This window comes from Pleuronectes platessa, chromosome 5, assembly GCF_947347685.1.
Source record: "Pleuronectes platessa chromosome 5, fPlePla1.1, whole genome shotgun sequence".
NCBI classification, from domain to species: Eukaryota; Metazoa; Chordata; class Actinopteri; order Pleuronectiformes; family Pleuronectidae; genus Pleuronectes; species Pleuronectes platessa.
Genome location: NC_070630.1, coordinates 15,693,677 through 15,705,835, shown reverse-complemented (window position 1 = coordinate 15,705,835; position 12,159 = coordinate 15,693,677). Strand labels below are relative to the sequence as shown.

The 12,159-nt window shown below is 42.9% G+C and overlaps 1 protein-coding gene across 1 annotated transcript in view; it reads left to right on the top strand.

Moving 5' to 3' along the window:
- lekr1 (leucine, glutamate and lysine rich 1) overlaps positions 1-7,078 on the top strand; it is a 30,928-nt gene extending 23,850 nt beyond the window's left edge. The window contains exon 7 of the mRNA XM_053422994.1: positions 3,881-7,078. Coding sequence (XP_053278969.1) covers positions 3,881-4,327 — 447 coding nt within the window. The 3' untranslated portion in view covers positions 4,328-7,078. The remainder of the gene's footprint in view (positions 1-3,880) is intronic.
- Positions 7,079-12,159: the final 5,081 nt, after the last annotated feature.

Below are 12,159 nucleotides of genomic sequence, written 5' to 3'. Positions count from 1 at the left end.
AGTTTGTGATGTCACAAACCTAAGAAACCAATCCTGTCAACTTGTTGGTCGTTCTGAGTAACTGGAAAAAGCTCCTCAACTGCAGGTGGCGCTGTGAGGGTGGGAAGGAACAAGAGCCATTTTAGCATATTCATAGATCCAAGTCATGTCCTGAGTAACGAAGGTGTAGTTACATTTCAGACATGAGGGACAAAGGATATTTTAAAGGGTTTAATAAGCTACTTAAGTGGAACATTAACTGTAAAATGTTTGTTGCTTTCACACCGTTTTTTAAGCCTAAAAGTCGACTTGAAGTGGCTAAACTAGTGGACGTAGTGTGTCCGAGGGTCCGTGAATGCATCTTGTAGGCAAGATAACAGCGGACAGTTAGGCTTAATTTAAAATATTAGTTTTAAATCTGAAATCTGAAATAGAAGGTGGATGTTTTGTCAATAAACAAGTCAATCAGTACAACAGCAAGTCAACTCCACCGAGATGCGAGATGGGAATGATGAAGAGGCTAGTAAAGGTCACTGAGTTCGATCAGTGCCTACCATCTAATTCACATCACTCAATCACCTCCTCCTCCTCCTCCTCCTCCTCCTCCTCCTCCTCCTCCTGCAGTGAGACAGGCCTCCCTTTTTGTCCACACTCTGTCTCTTTAACGGACTCAGAGCGCATGTCCAGGGAGTTTGACACTCAAGGTGCCCTGGTGCCAATTTCACAGCTGACATCCTCTTTTATGTCATTCATGGCCCTTCAACATGGCACCCTCCTCCCCCACCAACCTTTCCCGTCTTTTCTTTCTCAACTCATTTAAAGAGGCCATTTTCTTTACCGCGCTGCCTCTGTAGTTTGAGAGCCGATCAATCAGTATAATCCCTTTAGATTATCTTTCTTTCTTTGTATTTCTCTTTCTTTCTTGTTCTCCATTTTCTGTCTCTCTCTCTTCTTATCTAATTCATTATCTTCTTTATAAAAGTTGTATTGATCTCTGTGTGTGTGTGTGTGTGTGTGTGTGTGTGTTTGCGCGTGCGTGCGAGGGTTAGAGATAGTCAGGTTTTGATCATGACCTTGTGATATCCCTCTGTTGCCAGGATACCGTTGCAGTATTAAAGCCTTTACAGTCAGGTTTCAAGGCAACAAAGCAACAATAAAAACTTGACAAGAATAGGAATTGCTAAAGTATTTTGTAGTTAAAATAAATGTAAACAATATTTTTGCATTTTTAAAGAAACTACCACACAAAGTACCCCACACCCCCGTGTTTAAATGACACTTTTGACTTTTCTTTTTATTCTTGTCCTTTAAATGTTGTATCTCATAGCATGTCTCCCAAAACAAATAGTGAACCTGATAACCTTGCATGTTCTCAGTTCATAAAAATCGATTTCTGTCAAAATTGGTCAATTAGATATCGTCTTCAAGAAGGAAAATGGTCTTACAGCATCTCTACAAGTGATAATGGCATCTCTGTAAAAACGGTACTTATACGACTACATTATGTTGTTATACATATTGTGTTTGAATTATACATCATAGTTTATCTACAGTATTTCCTAACATTACCTTCAAAAGGTTGAGTGTATAATCTTGTAAAAGGTTTTCTTAAACTGAAATTCTTTGTTGAGATTAATTTAGAAATTAGTGAAAACACACACACAATGAATGCAATGAATGGTAGAGCCCCTTTCATTCTGAAGGACTCTCTACTCCCTCAGTGCCTTTTTGTTTTCCTCTCTGCCCCACCCAAAGTCTTTCTCTCTGTCTCTCATCCTTTATGTTCTGTCCCTGTCTCTCCCTCCCTCTCTCCTTATCTCTGTTACTCTCTCCCCTCTCTCCCTCCCCCTCTCCCTGTCTCGTCTTGACTCCCTCCCCCTTCCTTCCTCCCTCTCTTGCTTTGTAGCAGATGAAGCGAGACAAGACGAAAAGGTCACTGTGTCTGACGGAAAAGACGCCTGACCTTTAACCTCCTGCTAAACTAACCTGTGTGTGTGTGCGTGCGCGTGCGTGCGTGTGTGTCTACAGGAGATGTATCCACTGCATTTTGCTGTGCTGTGTCCCTTTAAATCCAAGCCTCTAATCATGTCTACATACATGTACTGTATGTTGATTAGGGTTTTTGGCACATGTGCATATAGTTTGTATGTGTGTGTTGCCAGTGGACTGTGGTTTACAGTGTTAGATTCAAAGTAGGGTTTGTGTAGGTCTGCGTGTGACTTCCATCTAATACCCCTGTAATCCTGCTCTCACTAGGAGCCCCTAATGATGACTGTCTCTCTAGACTGGCAGGCACGACAACGCACGCATGCACACACACATACACATCTTACACATGCCTGCATAAAAAACAGCAGGAAGGAGACTCCCTCTCCTAGTCTTTCCTACACACACACTCACAATAATTGCATATATGGCACAAGGCGTGACACACTCCACATGGAATGGATATAGTGGCATATAGGCCCCTATTAAAACATACACATGTTTTGACAATTACAGGCGTGCATAAGGAAAACCATACACAAATCATGACTGCAAAACGCGAGCGCACACACATGTGCTGTATGTCGTCCAGTTCTGGGAATTTCCCTGAAACCTCAAACATACACACACCCACAAGTCAAGTGCTCTTCCAACTCATAATTAGCATGCAGTGCTTTAGAACCTGGCAGTAGTGAGATCAATGTATACACACCACCTTCAAAAACATAACCTACATTGAGGGAACATGGTTGTGGGTCCTCCCTGAACCTATAATCATTCTAGATGCCAGTGAACAGGGACTCGCGTCAGATCAGATCTGATGAAGCAGGTGGCTTCATTAGTCTGGTTAGTGAGAATATTCAAGTTGTTTTTATCTGCCTCATAGCATTTGATTTAATTTACTTTAATGCTGATCTATGATATTTTATAAACTTTTCTCCTACAATGTGATAGAATAAGAATGCAGTGAAGCCTTTATCCAAGCTGAACACACACGTATGTGCCAATTGTGAGAGCCAGTGATTTGAGCAGTGTAATTTCCTTTGGTGTCCATGGAGACGGCCAACGGGGATCTGTCTGTATCTTCTATAAAGCATCTGTTGAATTCCAAACATTTTGGGATGCATACAACATATGTGTGTTATCAAGCAGCACATGGTTGGAATAATGTCAACCATGCAAAAGGCATGTGTTTGTAATTAAATGATCCAGTAAGCATTATTTATAGCTGTGCGCCATATTGGTAAGACATGGATGAAAAGTCACAAGAAAGCTAAGAAGGGCGTCAGTGAGAGGAGTTATTTATTTTTAATTCTGGTTTGGGACATGAACAGTTTTGCAGTCTCTTCTGTCACATAACAAGAATATTGCTTTAATTAGACTCTATTTAGTGAAATAAGTTTTCTTCCTCAGCAGGCTTGAAGATAAACCAACTGTTCTCCCACGGACACTATTGATCCAAACAGTTTGATGTCAAACTGCAGATGTACCTTATGTGTAGCTCCCAGTTCGAATTGATGGCTTCATGTGCTCATGCTTGATTTAGAAGGGCTGCTGGTGTGTGTGTATTTGTTTATTTTTAGTGTATCTATCTAATTCAAACCCAACTTTCTCTCATCCTCTTCTTGAGGTGAGGCTTGTGTGTGTTCCTGCACTTATACAGATATGTTTGTGAGCCCAGACCTTACAGAGTGGGGACATTTTGGCTGATCCTCAATTTCTGACCCATTTTCAATGGACTGTTTGAAGGTTGAGACCTGATTTCAGGGTTAGAATTCGGTTTTGGTCTGGGCAAGGAACCAGGGAATGCTTTATATCAATGAGTGCCTTTGAAAAGAAATTGAAGTACAAGATTTGTTTGAAACAAAAGAGAACTTTATTGTATTTCTTCTCTGTCTCTTTTAACTCCCCCCAGGTGGCGTTACTCCAGGAGACAGTGAGGAGAGAGTGTCAGGAGAGGGAGGAGCTGACCGCGGCTCTGTCTACAGCTCAGGTGGAGCTCCTTGGTCTGCGCTCCCCTTCGTCTCATCAGGCCTCCACCAGGTCTCCTCCAAACCCCACAGAGAGACATACACCCCCGGGAAACAAGCATTTCCAACTCCAGAGTCAAGGCCGGGCTCCTCTTTCCCGCTCTTCGACCTCCCCAAACACCCTACGACCCTCCCCTGCCCGCACAGACAAAGGCAGGGGCGGCACAGATGGAGAAGAAGCAGGGAAGAGTGTGGAGTCCTGGAATGGTGGTGGGTTGTCAGGGGAAGAGAAACAGCGAGAGGGGACCTTACCCAGACTGAAAGCAAGCAGCACAGTGAGAGAAGGCCAGAGTAAGGTCCCTTCACTGATGTGGAGGAAGGAGAGACAGTAACAGGCTAAACAAAATCATCAGGATAGACATTATTTTAGTGTTATTTCAAAATAGCATTTATTGAATTATTTATCTTTTATATTTAATAAAGCCTTTTAGACAAATATCCCACAAGATGCCGTCCTCTAAAAGTACATACAAACAGTACGTGCACATTGCCGCACACTTGATACACCAGCCACAACTGCTGAGTCCTGTTCGCACAACCAGCAAACTCCCAGGACGCAGAACCTCCGACAGACGTGCACTTGTTTTCTCACAACCCGCCTCACGCAGTCTCAGTGGCACGCACAGGATTTCACAGACAAACACCCGAGCACGCACAAATACCCACGCACACAGACATTTACACACAGTCTGTCACAAGGGCAGCGCTGAAGGAGCATGACAGCATGTCCCTTGCCACCCATGGACACACACAAAAGGCAGGCAAACACAAAAGAAACTGTAAGGCAGCAAGTGCAACCCCCCCCAGACACACACACACACACGCACAACAATTACCCAGCCCTCTCCCCTCAGGCATTGTGTGTTATTGACATCATTCACTCCGTGCAAGGTCTTTCCATCCCTCCCTCTTCCTCTCCCTCAACATTTGGGATGAAATGGCATGATGGGAGAAGAGTGTGTGGGAGTATTTGAGAGTGTGTCTGAGTGTGTGTGCGTGCGTGTGTGTGTGTGTGTGTGTGTGTGTGTGTGTGTGTGTGTGTGTGTGTGTGTGTGTGTGTGTGTGTGTGTGTGTGTGTGTGTGTGTGTGTGTGTGTGTGTGTGTGTGTGTGTGTGTGAGAGAGACATGTTACTGATTTCCCCACTTACTGGCACACATGGAAAGCTTTTGGTTTAACTTCCCTGCATCCTCTCTTCTAATCTGCCTACGAGACAATACCCTTCGTTCATGCTGTAAAAACTTGTAATGATTTTATTCAGCCAAAGTTTCCTGTTTGCCAAAACACACACATATCTGCTGCGTCTGTGTGGAGAGGACACGCCGTAACGCAGAACAAGGAACATTCTGTGCCATCGAAGCCTTGTTTTCTACCTCTTCTGTTGTTTCCAGATGGGGAAATGGGAAATTTCCTATCGCACATAAACTGATTGATGTTTTCCTCTTAACTTGCATTGCTGATAAAAAAATGAATTGAACTTTTTAAATGTCATTGAGTAACGTCCGTTGACATCTTTGATGACGATTTTCTAATTAATCTTAATGACACCAGAAAAACCTTTCAGATGCTGTGGGCTGTTGTTATTTCATTGAGATATGGAATGATTCTTCAACTTCAGTTTAAAGCTTCAATACAGAGTGAATCACTTTATAAAAATAAACCGTACATATTCCCCTGATGTGATTTACAGTATGAGGTAACGCTAACATTTGTTTTGCAGCTGACGTCTTGTTGCCTTCCGGTGTTTGAGTGTGTGCTGGTGTGTGACCTTGTGTCTGTTTATTCATTGCACGACACTTTGCCGTGTGTGTGTGTCTGGTGTGTTTGTATGTGTGTGTGTGTGTGTATCGCCGGTGAGTTATTGTTTCTGGCCTAAAAACATCACTGCTTGCTTTTTGTCATCATGTACTGCCAGTGAAGGACATCGATTGTGCGGTCGACATCACAATGAAGAGTGTGTGCCCATTTTTCAAAGGGGAAGACTTCACTTGTAAGGATGTGCCCTGTAGTGACTGCTAGTCCTGGTCGAGGGACTAATAATTATTTAACAAGAAAACTTGACAGTAGGGCTGAGGAACAGAACAATATCAATAACTATCACAATATAATTTCAATCAATAGCATTATGACAAAAGTCCTATATATTGTATATTGTAAATATATACTTATAAGTACAATGAGGAGGTTAAACATAATCGATCTTCCTCAAATTTGTAAGAGTTTTCCTGTTTATCAAGTGATTGTTATTCCTGGCTCATGAATCTGAGTTTAAAACCACAACTTTCACTCAGGAGCAAACGTCTGACTTTAAACTTAAGGCAGTTGGAGGCAGTATGTTGTTGTTTTTTGGTTTCCTTTTTGGAGCAAGAGGGCAATAACACGTTTAATCGGGTATTAACGAGACATGGATGTGTAGCATCAGCTTGTTTTGATGTGAGATGTCAGGATGAGCAAAAAGTAAGATTTACACATTTAAATATGACATAACAATAGTCTCTAAATTCTGCACGATTACTTGCACGAGTTAAGCCCCTTTTCCACTGGTCGAAGAACCTACTAACATCCGCTGACATCTGGCTTTTGTCTCCAAAGGGAATGGATTCAATCAGCATTGATTAGCAGTAGATAGGGGTCTTTTATCTGCAAAGATGGAAACGTGAAACCCGGGTGAACACACAAATTTGGCATGAAAGGTGAGAGAGGGCCTCAGCTGTCAGTGCGTTTCAGACGTTGATCATGTCGCGTTGGGGGAAGAAACCGAAAGGCAAACTCCTCTAGTGGCAATAGAAAAGGACACAAACCCATAATGATGTATGGACCATAGACTGTATATATACAATATATGTATATATTTTAAAAAGAGAAAACACAAATCTAAAAATGTGACATTTTATAAAAATATATCAATTTAATTATTCAAACCTATTTGTTTTAAATAAGTCAACCAAATCTAATGAAATATAGCCATATGATAATTACAAAATATGTATAAATGTGAATCTAATTTCTTTATGTAGGTATTTGCTGATGCTACCATTTGTGTTACATATTATTTCTATACATCTTTACATGTATATATAGATATCTTGGCCTCCTTCAGGTTCATTGTAATTGAATATGAAGGCAATGAAGATCTTTGAATCCTGAAACTATCTACCTCTGATACATTTTGATAGGATGTCTGTCTGCTATGACTCATGGGAGCTGGAGTTCTTCACCAGAAACTATACAAACGAATTTAACCTTGGTGAAATCTCAGATGCCTCATCTGTTTCAATAGAAGAATCACTAACTGATTTCCTCAGACACACAGAAACCAACCAGCTCCCTGATTAAATGATTAATCAATTCGTAGACAATGATAAGTGATTTGTTAAAAGGAAAGAATCCGTTGTTTCTTCAATCTGTTGATTTGCCGGTCTCTCAGTTTTCTTGGAGTTTAAACAAGTTTGTTTTTTGACAGCTTGTTGACAAGTTTAAATTATTTAACTATCTAACTATAACTAACTCAACTGAAACTGCTTGGTTACTAATACTGCTGTGCCTGAGGTTTGGTGAGTGTTTAACTTCTTGTCACAGAGAAACAATTGAAGCAATTTGATAATATAAAATCAACACAAACATTAACTGACACAATATTAGTGAATAAAGACAAACATCTCCTGTAAAAAACGATAAAAGTACAATCTTCATGGGAAATAAAGTGGAACAAACATCTGTTTACCTGTCTAATGATGACACAACAAAAAACTTCTTCTGATCAGCAGTGGTAGACAACTGTTTTGTATCTGTAAACATAAGTCACTTGTTTTAAACCAAAGCCCCTAAGAACACAAACACACACACACACTGAACAGAGAACTCAAGTCCTGAAACATGAGCGTTAAACCTTCACTGAGAAAAGCAACAGTGATAATAAAAAACAGTTGTGCAATATTTGCATATTTCAGCCTTTTGCCACTTTTCTTATATAAGTCTCTTCTTATAACTTTACAATAGAAAAGTGAGTTAAAATTTAAAACAAAAATAAAAAAAATTTGAAAGATCAATTCACCTGTTGTGTTCCTCCAGCGGAACGAGCCCCAGAGGTTCCTCCGGAAAGCGCACTCCATCATAAAACCTCATATATATGCACAGCTGGGCCATGTCGGTACCGTCAGTGGGTTCATCCACAGTGACAGACATGAACTCTGCTTTTCGAAGGTTTTCCAAAAGCTTCCCCGCGACATCTGTTGCCAGTAGCTCCAGCCTGCGGAGAGTGGATGTGTCCGAGAGCGGCACTTATTTAATGGCTGACGTGATGCTTTCCTTCACTTTTTCTTAAACAATCATCTCATCAATAACTGAAAGCATGCAGTCTTTAACGGTCTCCGACTCGGTAAAGGGCCTCTTCTGTCTGGTTAGCGTCCAGGCTACGTGTAGAGATGCTATCATGTCTCTCTCCTGTTCGGTGCAAAATCTACAGGGAACACTGAGCTTGTTGAAGAGATGCTAACAGTCCGTTTACTTTCCTCCTCCGTATTCTTTCATCACAGCAATGAATTCGCTGCACAATAAACACATTGATTTCTTGCTCATCACGGTTGGCAAAGTAACTAAATACTTTTCAGTCCATTCACTTTGGAATTGGAGGTTTTTCGCCGTCAACTTTACGACGCCTCGGCTTTAAGAGAGACATTTCACGGCTTATCGGCAGCGCAAGCTAGCGCATGTGTTTCAGTGGGCAGCCAGACCAGAGCCATAGTGAGGAGTGGGTTGTGGCAACCAACACAGACACATAACATAAAGACGTAACCACACAGGCTCGGTTGAGGCAACAGTGGAACTCAATGGCTCTGGGTTAGATGTCTCAAAGTGTATAAGAGGCATGTCCGTTAGTTTTATTTTTTCTGACCAAGCTACACTGATTTGCAGGCCGCTAGTTGAATAGGCCTGCCATAGACTGTATATAGGTATGGACTTATCAACGAGGGTCATATTTGACTGTTTATTCTTGACCATCAAATCAGCAGCTGACAGAACTTCCCATGGTCTTCCTCACCTAACGTTCCATTATTCTGAGCACTTCTCGTCCACGTTAGCTTTGAAGTTTGACTTGGAATACAGCTCAGACAAAAGGTGCAGACTCTATCCTGTACAGTTGAAGGTACTTGGTGCCGCGGCGGAGGCCCAGGTGGAAATAATAACATGGAGGATGGCTGCATCTCATTGAGGCGCTGCAGCCCCAGGCCTCCTGTGTTGTGCAGGCTCACTGACGTGGCGTCGCTGGGACTAGCAGTGGAATTATTCACACCTGTACTTTCCCTGCTTTTCAAAGGTCTGTGGAAGAAACATGTCGGTGCCAGACGCTCGCATCTGCCTTTTCTTCACCACTGCTCACTTGGTCCCTGCTCCAGATGCTCTCCTGACCCTCAACCTTTTTCTCTTGATCCCCTGTTATACTTCCTTCCCACCGTGACCTGCATGTCTGCCTGTATACATAGAGAAAACTTCTTTCTCGGCCAGCCAGAGGCGTTAACTCACTGTCCCGGCTCCTGGTCTATCCAATGACACACACTCTTCCCTCTCTCTGACACACCCTCTCCCTGTTGCCACCACACACACTTTCCCTCACAAACCTACCTCTCTTGCTGCGTCCCATCACATTCACAGTCCTATAAATCTGTCTCTGTGTCAATACTCGTTTAATCTCTTTGGCCTCCCTCTGACCCTGTTGCTGAAATGCAATTCCCTCTCCCTATGTGTGCCTTCACTTCACCTTAGATGCAGTCATCACTCTCTTTGCTACACCCCTCTGCTCTTTTTACTTGGGCTTTTTTATTTTGCTTGTGCCCTCGCTTTGTAGTCCTTGACCTGGTGTCCTTCCTGCATGGTTTGTGTGTGAGCGAGAGAAAGCGCCTTGGGACGTGTGCATGAGAGAGATCTGCCGTGAAAAGATACAACTCCTTGAAACATGTCATACGCCTTGAAATATGCATAACAGGCCCAAAGTCCCATTACAGTAGCATGATGGGGGACGTGTTGATCGCTCCTAAACATTCAGATTTACTCACGCTCGACAAATGTCCCCTGAACACAAACATTCACATGTGCACACATCCATGCCATGCACCCACACATCTGGAGCGTGATCGCCTTGCAGTAATTATCATTGCAGGGCAGGCATGCACACGTGTCCCTGGGGAATCTGTGCAAGTTGCTCGTAAACACACACACGCTCCAGGGAGTGGCGTGCGTGTATAACTAAGCCCTTGTTCGTCACTGGGCGTCCCTGAGCGCCTCTCCCCTGCGCCGCTATGGTCGTTCCGGAATTCTGCCGTCCTGCGAGCCCTCCCACACCCTGTAATTAGTGTCACCCGGGCAACTGGAGAAAGAATACTTAGCATTCTTGTCGTCGTGGTAACTGCGCAAGTGCAGGGGGCCATAGGTGCTGGTGTTAGCTGATGACAGGGACAATGAGTCCTCAGTCTGCCACCTCATGTGGTGCATTAGTGCCCCTCACACCCTCATAGAGCTTCAAACAGCTTATGAAAATAGACCTCCATGCTATGTTTCCATGATTGCTTATAATAGCTTCAGACGCACACAGACATACACATGCAAATACATAGAACCTCAGGAAACAACCAACCATGACTGGATTAAACTGTGAGCGGGACCCGGGGCAATAATTAGCTTTTAGGTCTCCTGCTGACGCCCCCATTTCCTCCCTCTGTGAGTTCTGTGTGAACCCCGTTGTTCACATGAACACAGCACAGACCAAACATGACATCTTCGATCATAGTTTCCTCAGAACCAGAGTATCTTGTCCCTGGAAAACTCCTTGGCCCCAGAACTGATGTTGTGTCGGTTACTTAGAGATTATACACCATTAAACGATAATGTAAATCAGTGGGTCACAATCTGAGAATTCACAAGGTTTTTATACATATATTAAAACCTAAATAATACTATAGAGAAACGAAAAACTGAAAAAGTGTTTAGGGGTAAACAGTGTTTCAGCCAGGGGGACCTCTTCTTCAGATGAAAAACCCTTCACTCGCCCTTCCATCCACATAGTGATGAGTAGATGATGAGTGAACTATCCCTTTAATACTGGATTTTTAGGGGGGGGCCTTCTTCTAAACAGGGCTTCAAGCTTGGGTTTTGCCACAGATGTTATTTAACTTTCAGTGGTGGAAGTTCCCCAACAGCTTTGCACTTTAAATCAACAAATACCAAATTACTTGACCTGAAGGTCGGTGGTTTGATCCCCCAGTCCCGAGCGAAAGTCTCCGTCTGTGAAATACTGAGCAAGACAGTTGTGCCGGCAGTGTGGGATAGAACAACTTGATCAATTCGGCAACATATGCAGTGCTGCAAAAAGTCTCAACACATGCAAATCCAGAAGCGTGCTGCAAATAGCGACTCGGACATGTTTCCAGGGGACCACAAAAAGCGATGAACCTGGCTGTAGTTCAATGCTTTGTGAAGCTCCAGCTACTGACGAGGAGCAGACTTCAATAACTTCACAAACTCTGGGTCACCAGTGTATAAATACATTTATATAGTACAAAAAAAACAACGAGGCAGCAAACCAACGGAATATGAAGCTGTAGATCCAACACGACCCTTCACAGACACACGCACTGCAGCACTAAGAGATTGTTGGCAAGTTAAACTGTAATCACACGTTGCAGTGAACTATTCTGCAGCATCAGGTCTTTGTACAAGGTCAAGCGATGGAAACCCGCAGCCTCATCGAGGGCTCCGCGTTTTCAGGAACGCCCTTCTGCTGGGGGTCTGGCTCCCTCTGGTGGCCATTTTTCTTACTGCACGGCTTCCGGCTGTACAGACCAGAGAGCTGAACAGTGACTGAACAAAAGGTTCTTTGTACCAGCTGTTCTCGTGGAGCTGCGCCTTCTTCGGCACAACTTTAAATTAAGTTTATAATTTGTCTGTAACCATTTTGAGCTGCTCGTCCTTCTTTGATTGATGTATATTTAATTGATGACACAGCATTAATAAGTCGATACTAACTGTTGTACATTAAACTTACAAACACCGGTTCCTTCATTAAAATCTGCTGAGTTGTAAATAATTTTAGTCATTTTAGTTTCTTCACTTTTTTTTTTGAATTGGCGGATGGATATGTTCCAAACGCAGCGGTGACATGTCCCGACTTTC